Here is a 16893-nt window from a genome sequence, read left to right as displayed (position 1 = left end):
ACATATATTTAGGGAGTGAACCAATAGGTGCAAGATTTTCATTATCTATCTATCTATCTATCTACTATCTCTATCTCTCCCTCATGTCACTCTTCCTTTCAAATAAACAAATAAACAAATATTTGAATATAGTTTTTAATGAGATGCTATCTTTCTAATGAACATTAAGGTTATCACAAGAGAAATGGGAATGTTTTGGGCAAAGGAATATAGAAAAAGAAAGCTAGGAGGTGGTAAGGAAGGCAAAATATGCAGAGTCTGAATGCCACAAGCCTTCAAATAGGAAAAGTGGTCCAGGAGAGACTTCTCTCCAAAAAAGGGTAAGTCCAAAAAAGGGTAAGTCCAGTGGATCTAAGGAAGGACCACTGTGATGCACCCAGAGCCACATTGGATCTGAGAGTATTCCCACCAGGCAAATGCTCACACTTCCCATGAAAGAGAATTTCACATGGTTTGTACCAAGGGTGTGCCTATTGATCACTTGATCTGTACACTGGAGGAAAATTCCTCTGCCTGCACCATGGACTTGCCAACTGATTATCCATCATTACAACGCCCAGCCCACACAAGTCTTTTCTTTCTGTCCCTGTACGGTTGTCCATCACAGGCATCTCCTTCAACACCCTTAGGGCAGATATTGGCTGCATAGGAGGGAAGGGACTGACAAATGAAAAATGCTTGAGGCCTCCTAAATTGGAGCAATGGGGAGTAGACTACTGTTCTGTCTGAACACATAGGAAAAGGTCAGAAAGGTAACATTACAAATTAGTATAGGACATTTGGGCCTTTCTGTAGGACAATTTTCCCAAATATTTTTATTTGAGATTGCTTTCTTCTTATTTATTTATTTTTTATTTACTTGAAAGGCAGGGTTACAGAGACAGAAGGAGGAGGAGGAGGAGAGAGAGAAAGAGAGGGAGGGAGGGAGAGCGAGAGAGTGAGAGAGCTCTCATCTGCTGGTTCACTCCCCAATATGGGATGCTGGCTTCTCAGGTGATGGCTTAACCTGCTGTGCCCCATGCTAGCCCTACAAATTTGTTGGCAGTAGTTTATTGTGGTGAACTGGTACTAGGCATCCATTGAAGTTCCTTCCACTTTTCCTCCCTATAGTATACAGACAGGAAAGCTGAAAACTGTAAATCCTGAACTTTCTTGCAGGAATATTCTATATATAAAGTAGCTTTGGCCAAGCAGTTGCTTAAGATGTAAATTTGGAATGTGAAACAAGAGAGAGGTCATCATCATGTTGCTTCAACTATTGCTGCTTGCCAACATGCTTATTGACCAGGAATTGTTTTTTCAATTACATTAGTCTCTCAATGTTCAGATGCAGTTTTACCAATGTTGAGAGGCAGAGGTGAAATGGAAGCTTCCTGATCTTTGAGTCACAAAAGAAGCTAAGTGTTGAAACAGCATTTCTAAGGGAAGCCTAGTGATTTAATCTTATCTTGATCATATTAATCATCTATTTCAGTGTAGTTAGTTACTTCCATACTTAGCAGTTTAAAACATACATGTAGAGGCCAGCACTGTGGCCTAGATGGTTAAACCTCTGCCTGTGGCATAGCATTCCATCTGGGCACCAGTTTGAGGCCTGGCTGCTCCACTTCTGATCCAGCTCCCTGCTAATGGCCTGGGGAAGCAGTAGAAGATGGCCCAAGTGCATAGGCCCCTGCACTCATGTGGGAGACCTGAAAGAAATTCCTGGACCCTGGCTTTGGCATGGCCCAGCTCTGGCCATTGTAGCCCTTTGTGGGAGTGAACCAGTGGATGGAAGACTTCTCTCTGTGAATCTCCCTTTCTCTGTCTGTAACTATGCCTCTCAAATAAATAAATGTTTAAAAAAGAAACCATACATTTATTATCATATGCAGCTTTTGGGGGCTCAGAAATTCAGGATGGCTGAGCCTGGTGATTTTCTCACAGAGTCTCTCAAGAGATTGTATTCAATCATCAACTTAGTTTGTATACATCAAAGTGTGACTGGAGCTGGAGGACCTGCTTCTAATGTGCCTTCCTCAGGTGAGTGGTAGCTGGAGGACTCAGTTCCACACCATGCTGAGCCTTCAAGAGATATGCTCAGAACATGGTACCTGTGTTTGCCAAGAATGAGTGATCTGAGCAGAGAGAGAGAGAGAGAGAGAAACAGAGAGAGAGAGAGGGAAGAGAGAGAGAGAGGGAGAGAGAGAGAGAGAGAACTTAAGACAGAAGCATTAGTCTTTTATAATTCTTTTATAACTTTATATCAGAAGTGACCTGCTGGGGCCTGTGCTGTGGCATAGAGGCTAAAGCAGCCACCTTCAGTGCCGGCATCCTGTATGGGAGCCGGTTCTAGTCCCGGCTGCTCCATTTCCAATCCTTTCTCTGCTATGGCCTGGGAAAGCAGTAAAAGATGGTCCAAGTGCATGGGCCACTGCACCTGCATGGGAGACCTGGAAGAAGCTCCTGGCTCCTGGCTTTGGATTGGCGCAGCTCTGGCCATTGTAGCCAACTGGGGAGTGAACCAGCAGATGGAAGATTCTCTCTCTCTCTCTCTCTCTCTCTCTCTCTCTCTCTCCGCCTCTCCTTCTCTCTCTGTGTAACTCATTTTCAAAAAATAAATAAAATTTTTAAAAAAGAAAAAAGAAGTGACCTGCTGTTTGTTATTAGTCATACAGACTAACTCTGACACAATATGAGGAGATTATGCAGTGATGTGAATACCAGGAAGAAAAGATCATTGTTGGTTATTTTGGAGGCTGGATATCACCATAACTAACACTGTTTTTCCACATTTAAATTACGTTCCAACTCTAGAGGGATTTACATTTGTATTGTTTACCTCTTAGGTTGATATTTCTTATCTCTAAGGTACTGACTCTGGTTAATTTTTTTAAAGTGAGATGGGAGAATTAGAAACTGTGAAGTTCTGATTTTAAAAATTGTATGGAAATGTTTACAAAATTCAATAAATCGATGAAAACATTATGTTTGAGGCTCATATTCTTTACGCTTTAGGTTCAACACAAAGAGCATACAATAGAAGATATAGCGTCTCTGAATGCTCGGATTCTGAGGTAAACCCAGCGTTAGCTGCCTTGCTGAAATCAGCATCAATGCTTGCTAAGTTAGGCTATGGTTTGAGTGTCCCCCAAGTGTCCACGTGTTAGAAGTTTGGTGCCCAGGGTGGTGGATTTGGGAAATGCTTTGATATGGATATCAGTTTTGATGTCCTAAAGGACCATGTTCTAAAGGCTTGGTCCTTAAAGTCTTATGTTAGTGTTACTAACAGAGTAGAACCTTAATTCAGTTATGATGTCTGAAGATGAGACCTTTGGGAAGTGACTGGATTGGATTGGGTCATTACAGTGGAGTCCCCATAATTAAATCCTACTGACTTTATGAGAGAGACCACATAGACATCCTCAGAAACAAGTGTGAAACTCTAGAACTGTGAGCCAAATTAAACCTCTTTCCTTTATAATATTATGTATTATAACAATGCAAAGATGATTAATACAGGAGGTAGTTGAACCTTTACGAGGTCCGTGGTCATTGAGGGCACTTCCTCAGGAGGGATTAAGGTAACTCCTGTTAGAGGGATGGTACAAAAGGAGCAAGACTGACCCTCATGCTCTTCCTGGGTTGAGATGCAATTGCTTGCTCTTACCAACTGCCATTTTCCATGAGGCACTCACCATAGCCTGCACTATGCTAGTTGGACTTTCAGCCTCCAAAATCATGGGCTCAATAAGCGTGTTTTTTTAAATAAAGGTAGCCTGAGTCAGTTACTGGATAAAGGTGAGAAAAATCTGACTATTACAATGTTAGCCCAGGAAAGACATCGCAACTCTACAATTTGTTACATAATGTTCCTCCTCCTCTTGTCAATTAAATCTGAAAGAGAAGTTTCTAATGCTTCTCTCAGCTCAATGGATGTGGAAGATAGTATTATGGCTACCCAACAATCATTCCTTTCTATCTTGTTGTCAGCTCCTCGGTTTTATCTGCTTTGGGATAATAGATTGAATTTTATTCCACATTTTTCAATTCCTTTCTGTTATTGAATGGTAAGGAAATACCTTTGGGCATATTACTTGGCAGCACTTTCCACTGGAGAAGGCAGAGCATACATCCCTGTCCTATTTGTGTTGGGCTGGGCAGGTGATTTGTTTGGCAAATGGAATGTTACTAAAACTGACTTGAAAAGAGACTTTAACTGGATTTGTATGATTTTATCAGGCTTCTTGCCCATTGCCTTTTTGCCATGAAAAGAGCATGTCATGCATAACCTGTAGTTCCAGAATAAGTATATATGTGGGGTAGACACAAAAACACACAGCCTTGATCCAAGCCCAGTTGATCAGGACCAATTCCAACACAGTTACAAATGATCTACAAACCCACAGGTAAGGAACAAATACTTGCTCACACAAACCACTAGGATTTGAGGATTGCTGGTTATGGAGCACAGTAATACAGACAGCAACTGCCCATCACCAGAGGATGAATCAGAATCAGGCTAAGCAAGTCTGTCGTACCTTTACAGACACTTATTACTTGATTCTCTTGAGGCTACCAGTGGCCAAATTACTTAGTCTTGGCCAGTGGATTGTATGAAAATATCTACTGGGGATTTGTGGAAATGCTTTTGCTTCCCTGATAAAAAATATTGTAGGGACTGGAAGCAGGTACCCTTTTTCCTTGCTTGAAAATTCATTGTCCATCTTGAGACTATAAGTTAAAGGGCATGAAGATTAAAATCTACTAAAGATGATGGAGCAAACAGAGTTTGAGTTCCTGATGATGGAGTTTAGTGGTTGACCAACATTAACAACCACCTCTATCTAGACTTCTTAGTCAAGTTTTCTGTTTTGTGTTTGTGAGGCATTCCTAACCTAATAAACTTAATATAATATGATGTCAGTTTAGTCATCCAAGTCACTGCTTCTCTGAAGTGCAAATGATAAAAGAGAAAAGGAGGCGAGGCCATGTGATTATATCTCTTCCAATAGTCGCTTTTGACTGTTCTTCTTTGACTATCTTCTTTTTTTTTTAAAGATTTATTTATTTACTTGAAAGTCAGAGTTACAAAGAGAGGAGAGACAGGGGGAGAGAGAGAGAGAGCAAGAGAGAGTGAGTCTTCCATCGGCTGGTTCACTCCCCAATCGGCCGCAACGGCTGGAGCTGTGCTGATCCAAAGCCAGAAGCCAGGAGCCAGGAGCCAGGAGCTTCTTCCAGGTTTTCCACATGGGTTCAGGGGCCCAAGGACTTGGGCCATCTTCTGTTGCTTTCCCAGGCCATAGCAGAGAGCTGGATTGGAAGTGGAGCAGCTGGGACTTGAACCTGAGTCCATATGGGATGCCGGTGCTGAAGGTGGCGGCTTTACCCACTACACCACAGCGCTGGTCCCGACTCATATCTTCTTATTTATTATGTTGTAAAAGTCTGATAGTTTTTTGGGATACTGTTTATTTGTTAAAATAAATGTAAAAACAATGAGCAGTTGACTTATGGTTGCCTTCAAAATTAAAAATATGGTGGAGACTGATTTGGATACAGACTGGCAAGCATTAGAGGCTATTCTATTAAATGATAATTTCTGTAAAAGAAATTATGTCCACTGTTAAGTCATATGGTAAGAACACTTCTTTGAGCATTTCTATGGAGCAGGCAAAGGTGTTCAAGAATCATGTGATGTGTGATGTTACCATCTTCACCTTGCACTAGTGATATTCTCAGCATGAACTTGCATGTGTGGATTGCTATCAGACAAAGGGAAAAAATAACAACAGGGTATTGCCCAAAGGACTTTTATTGGAGATGCATGAAAAGTTGGGTGCATGAACCAAAGAACTTGATGCCTACACAGAATATTTCTGGTAAAAGTTTCTATGTTTTTGGAGACTGTTCTTTAAGAACTAAGTGTGGAATGAAGGCAAACAGGCAATTCAAATATTCTCAATGCCAGCCATAAAGGAAAACAGAAGACAGTCTTCCTTATTTGGAGAAAAATCTATTCTTGGTACTAGGCTCTGGCAGACTCCCCAGTGCTGCCGACAGCAGCCACGGGCGGGAGTGCAGTCTACAAAGCAGCTAGCAGCATGCTGTCTGCCTGTTTTGATAGCACATCTCCACTGAACTGGCTGACAGACCTACCAGCAGGAATGTCAACAAGGAAAACAAAGAAAACATCCTAAATCCTTGATGTCATCTTTGTGTTTTTGGTCGAAAATAAGATGGCTTGTGATTTATCTCAGAAGGCTCAAGGACTAATGACAAGTCCAGCATTCTGAAACTCCTCACATCTGGCTGTGTGATAATCACTTGCTATGCTTGCAAGAACTCAACAACAGGAGCAACTGGAATGTGTTTAGAGGGGGATGGAAACAAGGGCAGTCAGTGTTGGAACTCTGGTAGCCTGACACCTTTAGCAAAGTGTTTTATTGGAGGACCAGTGAAACGATAATAGAAACCTCAGTAGGAAACTTCTGGAATGAACTTAAAAGTTGTTCCAAATTACTTGAACATGAACACACACATAAAAACATTAATGATGTTGAAACTTAAGCACTAGCCACCAAGAGAAGATTTTAGATATAATGCCTTCCAGGTTTGATGAGCTGATGGCAACATTCTATTGCCTGAGTGCACCAAGAAGGCAAAATGAGTTTGGTTTCTAGACTGCTCAGCTGCTTGGTATAGCTTGATCTGGGCTTCCCCCACCCTCTGCATCCCCCAAAATCCATCACACTTATGGGTTAATCACTTCAGAAAGTTTGGAACTACAGAGTGAAGTCTTTATTTAGATGTGTCTGGTTCAGCTAGTATTATGGTCTATGTTGAAAAGTTTTAAAGGACAATTTGACCAAAAGAAGATGACTTTAAAACTCTCCCAAATGAATATACAATAAAGCAATTAATTGAGGAAAAAGAAAAGCCAGGAATCTTTTGGCATATGTGTGTGCCTAAATATTCAAAAAGAATTCATTGAAAAGATAGCAAGTAGGGTCAGCAACATTGCAGGCAGAATTGTAAATTTCTTGTTAGAGATGCCACCTGCTTTTACCTGGCCAGCTCTCCTCCCAGGCCAGCCAAGTAATGAAAGTCAACAGAGTGCCTTCCCCTAGGAGGTTCACACCTCCCTTAGGATGTACCCCATATGAAGAGATAGATAGGTCTGGGCCTCTTAACTTACAAGGCCTAAAGCCCAACAGATTATTATCAAGCCCCTTCTATCAGGTTCTATTTGCCTCTCAATCAGAAAACTTAATTGTAGCTTAGACAGCACCTTTCTTAGCTCCTCTAATAATGACTCTGTCCTTTGTTCTAGACTCTGTCTAGTGCAGTTGGGCCTCATTCCTTCATAATCATAACCTCTACTCTACCACCAATGGCTCTACTCCCAACCTGTGTGTACTGATGGTCTTCTTCCCCACTTAATGCTGTATAATTGTTCAGCCCTGGTTAATGCCACGCTTAGGATCATTGGTTACTATCCTCACCCTGTCTTTTATGACCTTCTCTAAATATGATCAGAATCGGCGAACTTGGAAGGCTTCCATAGCCTTGGCAACTCATGCTGAGAGCCTAGGGTGGTTACTGGCGCCATAAACTAGAGTGTCAATTTGTTGGGTCAACAACAGGAGTCACTGTGCACTTGCTCCTCATGTGGGATCTCTGTCCTTAATGTGCTGTACATTTTGATTTAATGCTATAACTAGTACTCAAACAGTATGTTTCACTTTGTGTTTCTATGTGGGTGCAAACTGTTGAAATCTTTACTTAATATATACTAAATTGATCTTCTGTATATAAAGAGAATTGAAAATGAATCTTGATGTGAATGGAAGGGGAGAGGGAGTGGGAGAGGGGAGGGTTGCGGGTGGGAGGGGGAAGCCATTGTAATCCATAAGCTGTACATTGGAAATTTATATTCATTAAATAAAAGTTTAAAAAAAAAAGATAGCAGAAGAGTGAGCTCAGGAAAATCCAGTAGACCATGATCACGTTTGTAATAAGAAGTGGTATTTAGACTGAGCTCTAAAAAAGCACCTTCCTCAAGAATATGCAGCTCATTTTACCCCAGCAGGAACTCCACACAGACTCACAAGGGCTGAATATTTTGTTTTCGTAGAGCATTTTAAATAATACTTCTTTAATTATTCCTTACAGGAATTCTGTTATCTGCCACAGATTCATTGCAATCGTGAAGATGTAGGGACACGTAAAGAATGTTATCTAACAGTGGTGAAAGATGCTGATGCACTACTGAAATCCAGTGGATCTAGTTTTGTCAAACCCTAAAGGTCTCAGAGATGACTTAATACCTGCCTAATGAAAGTGACTTAATAGTAGTTGTTCAAACTTCTGCAGGCAGGATTCCTGTGGACTCTGAGAATCACATTACTCATCTCTTAACAACAACAACAAAACAGTGCTTTCCTTGTGTGGGTACTCTAATGTATATTCCTAATGTTTTTAGACACTAAATGTGTATATGCAGTAACTATTTACAGAATATGTGTCCTTAAATGGCCAACAGACACATGCAAAAGTGCTTAGGATCATTGGCCATCAGGAAAATGCAAATAAAAATACAATGAGGTTTCACCTCAAATAAGTGAGAATGGCCATCAACCAAAAACAAAAAATAACAAATGTTGGAGAGGATGTAGGGAAAAAGTGCCCTAATCCACTGTTGGTGCTAATGTAAACTAGTACAATCATTATGGAAGACAATAAGGTAGATTTCTCAGAAATCTGAAAACAGGTCTACCATATTGTCCAGCCATCTCACTCCTGGGAATTTACCCAAAGGAAATGAAATCAGCATATGAAAGAGTTATTTATACCCTTGTATTTATTGCACAATAGTTAATGGAATCAACCCATATGTCCATCAGTTGATGACTGGGTAAAGAAAATGTTCTACATATACACCATGGAATACTATTCAGCCATACAAAAGAATGAAATCCTGTTGTTTGCAACAAAATGAATGAAATTTGAAATGATTATGCTTAGTGAAATAAGCCAGTCCCCAAAGGACACATATGTTTTCTCTGATATGTTGTATTTAATATAGAAAACACAAAAATGTATAGGGATGAAACTTACAACTAGTGATCTGGTTGTTGTTTTTGGCCCTTGTTTATACTCTTGTGAAAATGTGGCGCTTCTACTTTTTACTTGTTGAATATTATGGTTAGTGGTGCATTAATTAAACCTGTGATTATGGAGTGAATTAAAATAAATTTTTGTAAAAATTGAGGAATAAGAGGAAGGAAGGAGGGGTATTGAGAGAAAGAGAATGGGAGGAAGGGGACTGTAGTTATCTTCTTAGAATTGTACCTATGAAATATATGAAATTGTCCTCTTAATATTAATAAAAAAAGACAGCTGGCCCTTCTTATCCATGGGTTTCACAACCATGGATTCAAGTATCTATAACTCTGGAAAAAATTACTGCATACATACTGAACATGTACAGCCTTTTTCCTTCACTACTATTTTCTGAAAAATATAACATCTCTATATATGTAATCTAAACCATATTATGTATTATAAATAATTTAAAGGTGATTACAATATAATAAAGAACATTCTTGGTTTATGTTTATACAATATCATTTCATATAAGGAACGTGAACATTCCAGATGCAGTATCCACCCATTGGGAGGCCTTGAACCAAACCCTAGGGAAACTGAGGGCTGACTGTATTTCTCAAATTTTTAAATTTCTTTGACAAAAATGCAATTTCATTTCTTTTTAAAACTTTATTAATAGAGAACAGATTTCATAGATATGAATCCAAGAATATGGTGGTACTTTCTTCCCTCCTTCCTCCTTCTTTAAAAAAAAAAAAAAACCTTTTGATAACATACTTTCAGTTTACTTTACAATCACAATCAATGCTTCTCTAAACAAAATGCTCTACAAGTAGAAGATAGACCACTGTTCTACAGGGGTATAGAAAAGGGTTATAGACACATGGAGAGACAGGAATTTCCTGGCTCCTGGTTTTGGCCTTGCTTAGCTCTTGTCATTTCGGCCACCTGATGAGAGGATTAGTGGATGGAAGATCTCTCTCTGGAACTCTGATTTTAGAATAAATAAATATTTAAAACAAAAGGGTTATAGACAACAATCAAATCATGTCAGTTTTTAATAGCAAAAAAATCAGAGAAACATATTTGTCTTTTTGGGTCTGGCTTATTTCCTAAGCATAATGGTCTTCAGTTGCATCCATTTTGTTGCAAAAGACAGGATTTCATTGTTAATGACTGAGTAGTAATCCATTGTGTATACATAACCCATCTTTTTCATTGATTCATCAGTTGATGGACATCTGGTTGCTTCCATATCTTAGCTATTGTGAACTGAACTGTTAGCAACATGGGGGTATAGGTAATTCTTTCAAATGGTGATTTCATTTCTTTGGGGGTATATTTCTAAGAGTGGAATGGCTGGACTATATGTGGATCTTTTTTCCTGTTTCTGAGGATTCTCCATAGTCTTCCACAATGGTTGTACTAGTTTACATTCCTACCAACAGCACATTATGGTAGATTTTTATCCACATCCTCACCAGAGGTTGTTATTTTTTGATTTTCGGTGATAGCCATTCTAACTAATTTGAGGTGAAACTTCATTGTGGTTTTTATTGCATTTTCCTTATGGCTACTGAGGATTTTTTCCCAAGTGTTTATTGGCCATTTGAATTTCCATACTTTGAAAGATGCATGTCCATTGCCCATTTCTTAATTGGTCAAAGATTAGTAGGTTGTAGATACATGGATTAATTTCTGAGGTTTCTATTACATTTCATTGGTCCACGTCTATTTTTTTGTGTCAGTATTGGGCTGTTTTAACTGCTTTGTAATATGTTGTGAAATCTAGTACTGTGATGCCTCCAGCTTTACTGTTTAAGTATCCTTTAGCTATTTGGGGCCTCTTGTGTTTCCATGACAATTTTTGGATCATTTTTTTTTCTAAATCTGAGAACATCCTTGGTTTTTGAACTGATATCACATTGAATTTGTACATTGCTTTAAGTAGTATGCATATTTTGATACTAATTTTTCCAATCCACAAATAAAGATTTTTCCTATGTGTGTGTGTGTGTGGGTATCTGCCTGTGTCTTCTCTTTCCTTCCTTAATGTTTTATAATTTTAACTGCAGAGAAATTCATCTATTTGGTTACATTTATCTCAGGGTATTTAAATTCTTTTAGGTATTGTGAATGGGGCTAATCTGCAAATTCTTTCTCAGCAATGACATTGTCTGTGTATACAAAGGCTATTGAATTTTCTGTGTTGACTTTATATTTTTTACACTTCACCAAACTCTTAGGAATTCCAATAGTTTCTTAGTGGAGTCTTTTGGTTTCCCTATATAAAGATCATGTCATCTTCAAATAGAGATAATATGACTTCCTAATTTACAATTTGCTGTCCCCCCCCCCCCCATTCCATTTTCTTCCCCTTGCATAATGGCTCTAGGTAATACTTTCAGAATTAGATTAAAAAGTAACAGTGAAAGTTTGCATCCTTGTCTGTTTCAAGATTTTCATGGAAACACTACCATCGTTTGTAATTCAATGTGATGCTGCTTGTGTATTTGACATATATTGCCTTGATTGTGTTGAGGAATGTTTCTTCGACACCCAATTGCTTAAAATTTTTTTTAATCATGAAAAGATATATTTTCTCAAATGTATTCTCTGCACTATTGAGATAATCAATAATCACGTGGTTTCATTTTTCAGTTTGTTAATGCAATTTATGTTTATTGATTTGCATATATTGACCCATACCAGAACCTCTGGGATAAATCCCACTTGGTTTGGGCTGATGATCTTTTTGATGTTTGATTCAATTAGCTAGAATTATGTGAGGATTTTTCTATTTTCATCAAAGATATTGGTCTATAGTCTCTTTGCTCTTTCTCTGCTTTTGGAATTAAGGTGATGTTGGCCTCATAGAGGGCTCTGAATAGTTGGAGAAGGATTGGGATTAGTTATTTAAGTTTGGTGGAAGTTAGAAAAGTCATCTATTCTTTGTTTTTTTTTGTTGGGTGAGTCTGTATTACTCTCTCAATCTCCATTTGGGTTATTGATCTACTTAGGTTTTATCTTTGTGCCTCAATTTTGGAAAATTATGTTTCCAGAAATCTATCTATTTCTAGATTTGTAAATTTGTTGGCATATGCCTGTTAGTAATTCATGATTATCATTTTAATTTCTGTTATCAGCTTTAACATCTTTTTCACCCTGATTTTTTTTACTTATTTTTTTAGACAGGCAGAGTTAGACAGAGAGACAGAGAGAAAGGTTTTCCTTCCGTTGGTTTACCTCCCAAATGGCTACCACAGCCAGCGCGCTGCGCTGATCTGAAGCCAGGAGCCAGATGCTTCCTCCTGGTCTCCCATGCGGGTGCAGGGCCCAAGCACTTGGGCCATCCTCCACTGCCACTTGGGCCATCCTCCACTGCCTCCCGGGCCATAGCAGAGAGCTGAACTGGAAGAGGAGCAACTGGGACAGAATGCAGCACCCCAACCGGGACTAGAACCCTGGGTGCTGGCGCTGCAGGCAGAGGAATAGCCTAGTGAGCTGTGGTGCCGGCCTAACCCCCTGATTTTATTAAATGGGGTCTTTTTTCTTTTGGTTAGTTGGACCAATGGTGTTATCGATTTTGTTTTTTCAAAAAACTATCTCTTCATTCCACTGATCTTCGGTGTTTTTATTTCACTTTTATTTCTTTTCTCCTATTAATTTTAGGCTTGTTCTTGTTTTTCTAGGTTCTTGAGATCCACTGTTAGATCATTTGACACCTTCCCAATTTGTTGATGTATGTACTAATTGCTGTAAAGTTTACTGTAACACCACTTTTGCTATATTCCTTGGGTTTTGGTATGTTGTGATTTTCATTTTGTTTCAAGGGATTTTTTGATTTCTCTTTTGTTTTCTTCTATGACTCACTGTTTATGCAGGAGTCTGTTCAGTTTCCATGGGTTTGTTTTTTAGAACTTCTTATGTTTTTAATTTTTAGTTTCATTCCATTTTGGTTAGAAAAGATACAAGGTAAGTTTTCATTTTTTAAAATTTGTTGATCCTTGTTTTATGGTCTAGCATATAGTCTTCCAGAGAATGTTCCGTGCATTGATGAAAATATGTACTCTGAGGATATGGATTGAAATGTTCCTTAGATACTGATTAGAGCCATTTGCTCAAAAGTGTAGGTTAGCTCTTGTTTCTTTGTTGATTTTTTTATGTAGTTTACCTGTTCATTGATACAGTGAAGCACTGAATTCTGCCATTACTATTGTATTGGAACATATGTTTTGCTTTGGAATCATTAATATTTGTTTTAAATAGATGGGTGCTGGTGCTGGCATTTGAGCAGTAGGTGAAGTTGCTGTCTGCAATGCCAGTATCCCAGATGTGCACCAGCTCATGTCTGCCCGCTTCTCTTCTGAGATAGCACCCTGCTAATAGCCTGGGAAAAGTAGCAGAAGATGGCCCAATTGTGTGGGACCCTGCAACCAAATGGGAGACCCAGACGAAGCTCCTGGATCCTGGCTTCAGCCTAGCTCATCTCTGGCCATTGTAGTCACTTGGGGATTTAACCAGTGGATGAATGACCCCTCTCTCTGTCTTTCCCTTTCTCTGTTAACTCTTGACCTCCTTAAAGAAATATATGGATGTCCCAGCATTGGGTACATACACATTTACTACAGTCATATTTTCCTGTTGAATTTATCAATTAATCACTACATAATGACCTTTTTGTCTCTTTTAACAGTTTGTCTTAAAGTCCATTTGTGATTCTATATATTTCCTGTACTGGGAAGCATAGACATGATCATAGATCTTCACCATGATACCTTTCACACTTTCAAAAGTAAAACAGAAAGACCCTAAAATGTTCAAGAGAGAAATGCCAGATTACCTTTAAAGGGTCACCAATCAGACTGACAGCAGATTTCTCATCAGAAATCCTACAGGTTAGAAAAAAATAGAGCTATAGTCTAAGTTCTTAAAGAAAAAAAAACTGTCAACCCAGAATACTAGCAAAGCTCTCAATTATAAATGAAGGTGAAACAAAGACCTTCGAAGAGAAACAAAAACCGAAAGCAATTTGGCATCACCCAGCCAGCCTTCAAATAATACTTGAGGATTCACTACACACAGAAACAGAGAAAGATAATCAGCATCGCAAAAGAATGGAAAGGCACAAAACCTCCTCCTAGTAACATTACAAAGGAGATACAAAACAAACAAAAAGATAGCTATGGAAAAATGGCAGGATCAAGTAATTACTTATCAATAATAACCTTGAATGTAAATGGGCTAAATTCTCCCATTAAAAGATACAGACTAGCTAAATGGATCAAAATACAAGACCCATTTATATGCTGCCAAGAAACCACACTTTACCAACAAAGACAAAGACAGACTGAAAGTAAAAGGATGAAAAGATAGTCTATGCAAATAAAAATAAAAAATGAGTAGGAGTAGCTATCTTAATATCAGACATAATAGTTTAAGACAAAAGTTTTTTTTTTTTTTTTTTTTTAATATTTATTTGAAAAGCAGAGTGACACAGAGAAAAGGAGACAGGGATCTTTGTATTCACTAGTTCACTCTCTAAAAGGATGTTACAGCCAGAGTGAAGTCAGGAGCCAGGAACTCCATATGATTCACACCCATGGGTAACAGGGGCCCAGACACTTAGGACACCTTCTGCTGTAGCTTAACAGGAAGCTGGATTGGAAGTGGAGTAGTGGTATTGAACTGACACTCCAAACCTGGATGCCAGTGTCTTAAGTGGCAGTTTAATCCCTGCTGGGCCATGATGCTGAATCCTACTTTACTGTTTTTGTGTTCTTTTTAATGCAATTTTTAAAGAAGTATTATCAAGGAACCAGAAAACTCAAAATGCTAACTGTTTGGATGTAGAAATTTCAGTACTTTAACCTAAAAGAGCGTACTTGTTTTCTACTAGCAATGGGACTTTGGGCCAGATGATTTGAATTTAAAATCTTTCAAATTTTAGGCGTCTCATGTTATTATGCAACATCCCCAGTGGGGTTTGTGGAATACAACATAATCAACTCATCTCTACATTCCATTAGGAGAAATAAGTTCAAATTTCAGCTCTGCTGTATCACCAATGAAGAAAATACCTATTTCATAAGGTCAGTTCGTGATTCAAAATAAAGTGATTGTATGACCTATGAATATCCCTGCAACAGTGAAACTCAATGCAAATGTGGCTTCACATTATCAGTTTTTAAAAGTCTGTTAAGTATTAACACTTTATTTTAGGAACAGTAATAACATTAAAATAAGTTTTTTAGAATGTCAGTATACATTAAAAAAAACCACAAAGTATAAGGACTCTTCTCCATCTCCAGGGACTAAAAGGTAGCAATCCAGCTATAGTCTACTTTCCTGAGTTTTCTCAGTTCCTTTTCTTCAGATTTTGACAACTGATGGAAAATGTCTTCTCCCAAATCTGTGTGCTTTGTGTCTTGGACCTTTTCAGTAAAAGCATTTTCTTCATCAGAGTTGTCACTTTCTTTTTCTTCTTGCATATCTACATCATCTGGAATTTCTTCAGCACTTTAACAAACATAATAACAATCAAATCACATATTAAAAATTATTTCTAAACAATAACTTTCTAATTTAAGACATCTATATGAAAATATGACCTTACAAATCTTGCTAACAGTGTCCTTTAAAAATTACAAGTTATCATAAAAAGTTACAAGTTAATTTAAAATTAAAAGTTATTATAAAGTACAATTTTTAATTAGATACCAAATCTTTAAAACACACACACAAGCTCTCTTTTCTAAAACTGACTTTCAACGCATTTGACTTAATACTCCTATCTTTTCACTAAAACTAAAACCTCTGATAAAGAGAAATACCATGGAAGAATATTCTAATCAAAGGTATCATGAACTATCCTGTTACCTTGAACAGAATATCTAAACACGCTTAAAGATCTGCTTTACCTCTTTGTCTCTTTAGACAGCAACAAGGAATTTATGAACAGGGAGCACAGGAAAGAAGCAGATGGCAACACATGGGCTGGCGTGTGAAGAAGCTGGAGTGAAAACAGAAACACAGGGTTTCATTTATGAAGTTTATCTTTGGGCATACTCGGTTCCTTCAACATTCTAAGTACTTATTATGTAAATACCATGAATCAAACACAAAAGTCTTCTGCTAGCCCCAGAAAAAAAGAAGCCAAAGAAAAAGGACTTTCATTTTCTTACATTTATGCAAACCATCCCATTTGCTTCCCATAAATTAATTCCAAATTAATCCTAAATCATAGCAAATTAATGCCAAATTATCAAATCATGTTAACTTTGGCTTAGGTATTCACATGATACAGCAAAAAGGTATTCAAAAACAATCTGTTACAGATTAAATGTATAAAACCCCCCAACTTAACAATCTGTTTTACATGAGTTATTTTAATACTACTTACCTCATTAACTGCGGGTATGTTTTCTGTTAAGGGTAGTTGCACCAGTTCATTCTCTGAATTTTCATGGAATTTTCCATCCTGTTGTTGTCTGTGTTTTCCCAGTATGAAATAAAATGGGGTTGTTGGAAGACTTTCTTCTGCTAGCAGCTATAAAGATTTGAGATCAAAGGAAAATTATTTCAGTGATTTCAGGAGGAATTGCCTCTGATGTAAAACAAGTACTGTAAAATAATAAAATATCTGGAATGGAAGGAACTTTAAAGCCCAGTATTGCACTTCTGTAGGAGAAGCTAACAGTGGACACTTCCATGAAAGAAAACAATATGGATTTACCAGTTTCTTCACCAAATCCTATACATCTGTCAGCAAAGGGTTTTATGCAAAAGGTCATAAACCCACAT

At 38.1% G+C, this 16893-nt stretch overlaps 1 protein-coding gene across 2 annotated transcripts in view; it reads right to left on the bottom strand.

Annotated features, from left to right (window-relative positions):
* Window positions 1-14582: 14582 nt before the first annotated feature.
* WDR75 (WD repeat domain 75) overlaps window positions 14583-16893 on the bottom strand; it is a 35272-nt gene continuing 32961 nt past the window's right edge. For both annotated transcript variants that reach the window (XM_062189021.1, XM_062189027.1), the window contains 3 exons: window positions 16493-16639; window positions 16011-16102; window positions 14583-15609 (listed from right to left, as the gene is read on the bottom strand). In XM_062189021.1, coding sequence (XP_062045005.1) covers window positions 15405-15609; window positions 16011-16102; window positions 16493-16639 — 444 coding nt within the window. In that variant the 3' untranslated portion in view covers window positions 14583-15404. The remainder of the gene's footprint in view (window positions 15610-16010; window positions 16103-16492; window positions 16640-16893) is intronic.

The sequence above is a fragment of the Lepus europaeus genome, chromosome 1, assembly GCF_033115175.1.
Source record: "Lepus europaeus isolate LE1 chromosome 1, mLepTim1.pri, whole genome shotgun sequence".
Classification (NCBI taxonomy): domain Eukaryota; kingdom Metazoa; phylum Chordata; class Mammalia; order Lagomorpha; family Leporidae; genus Lepus; species Lepus europaeus.
This window is presented reverse-complemented; position numbering and strand designations above follow the sequence as displayed.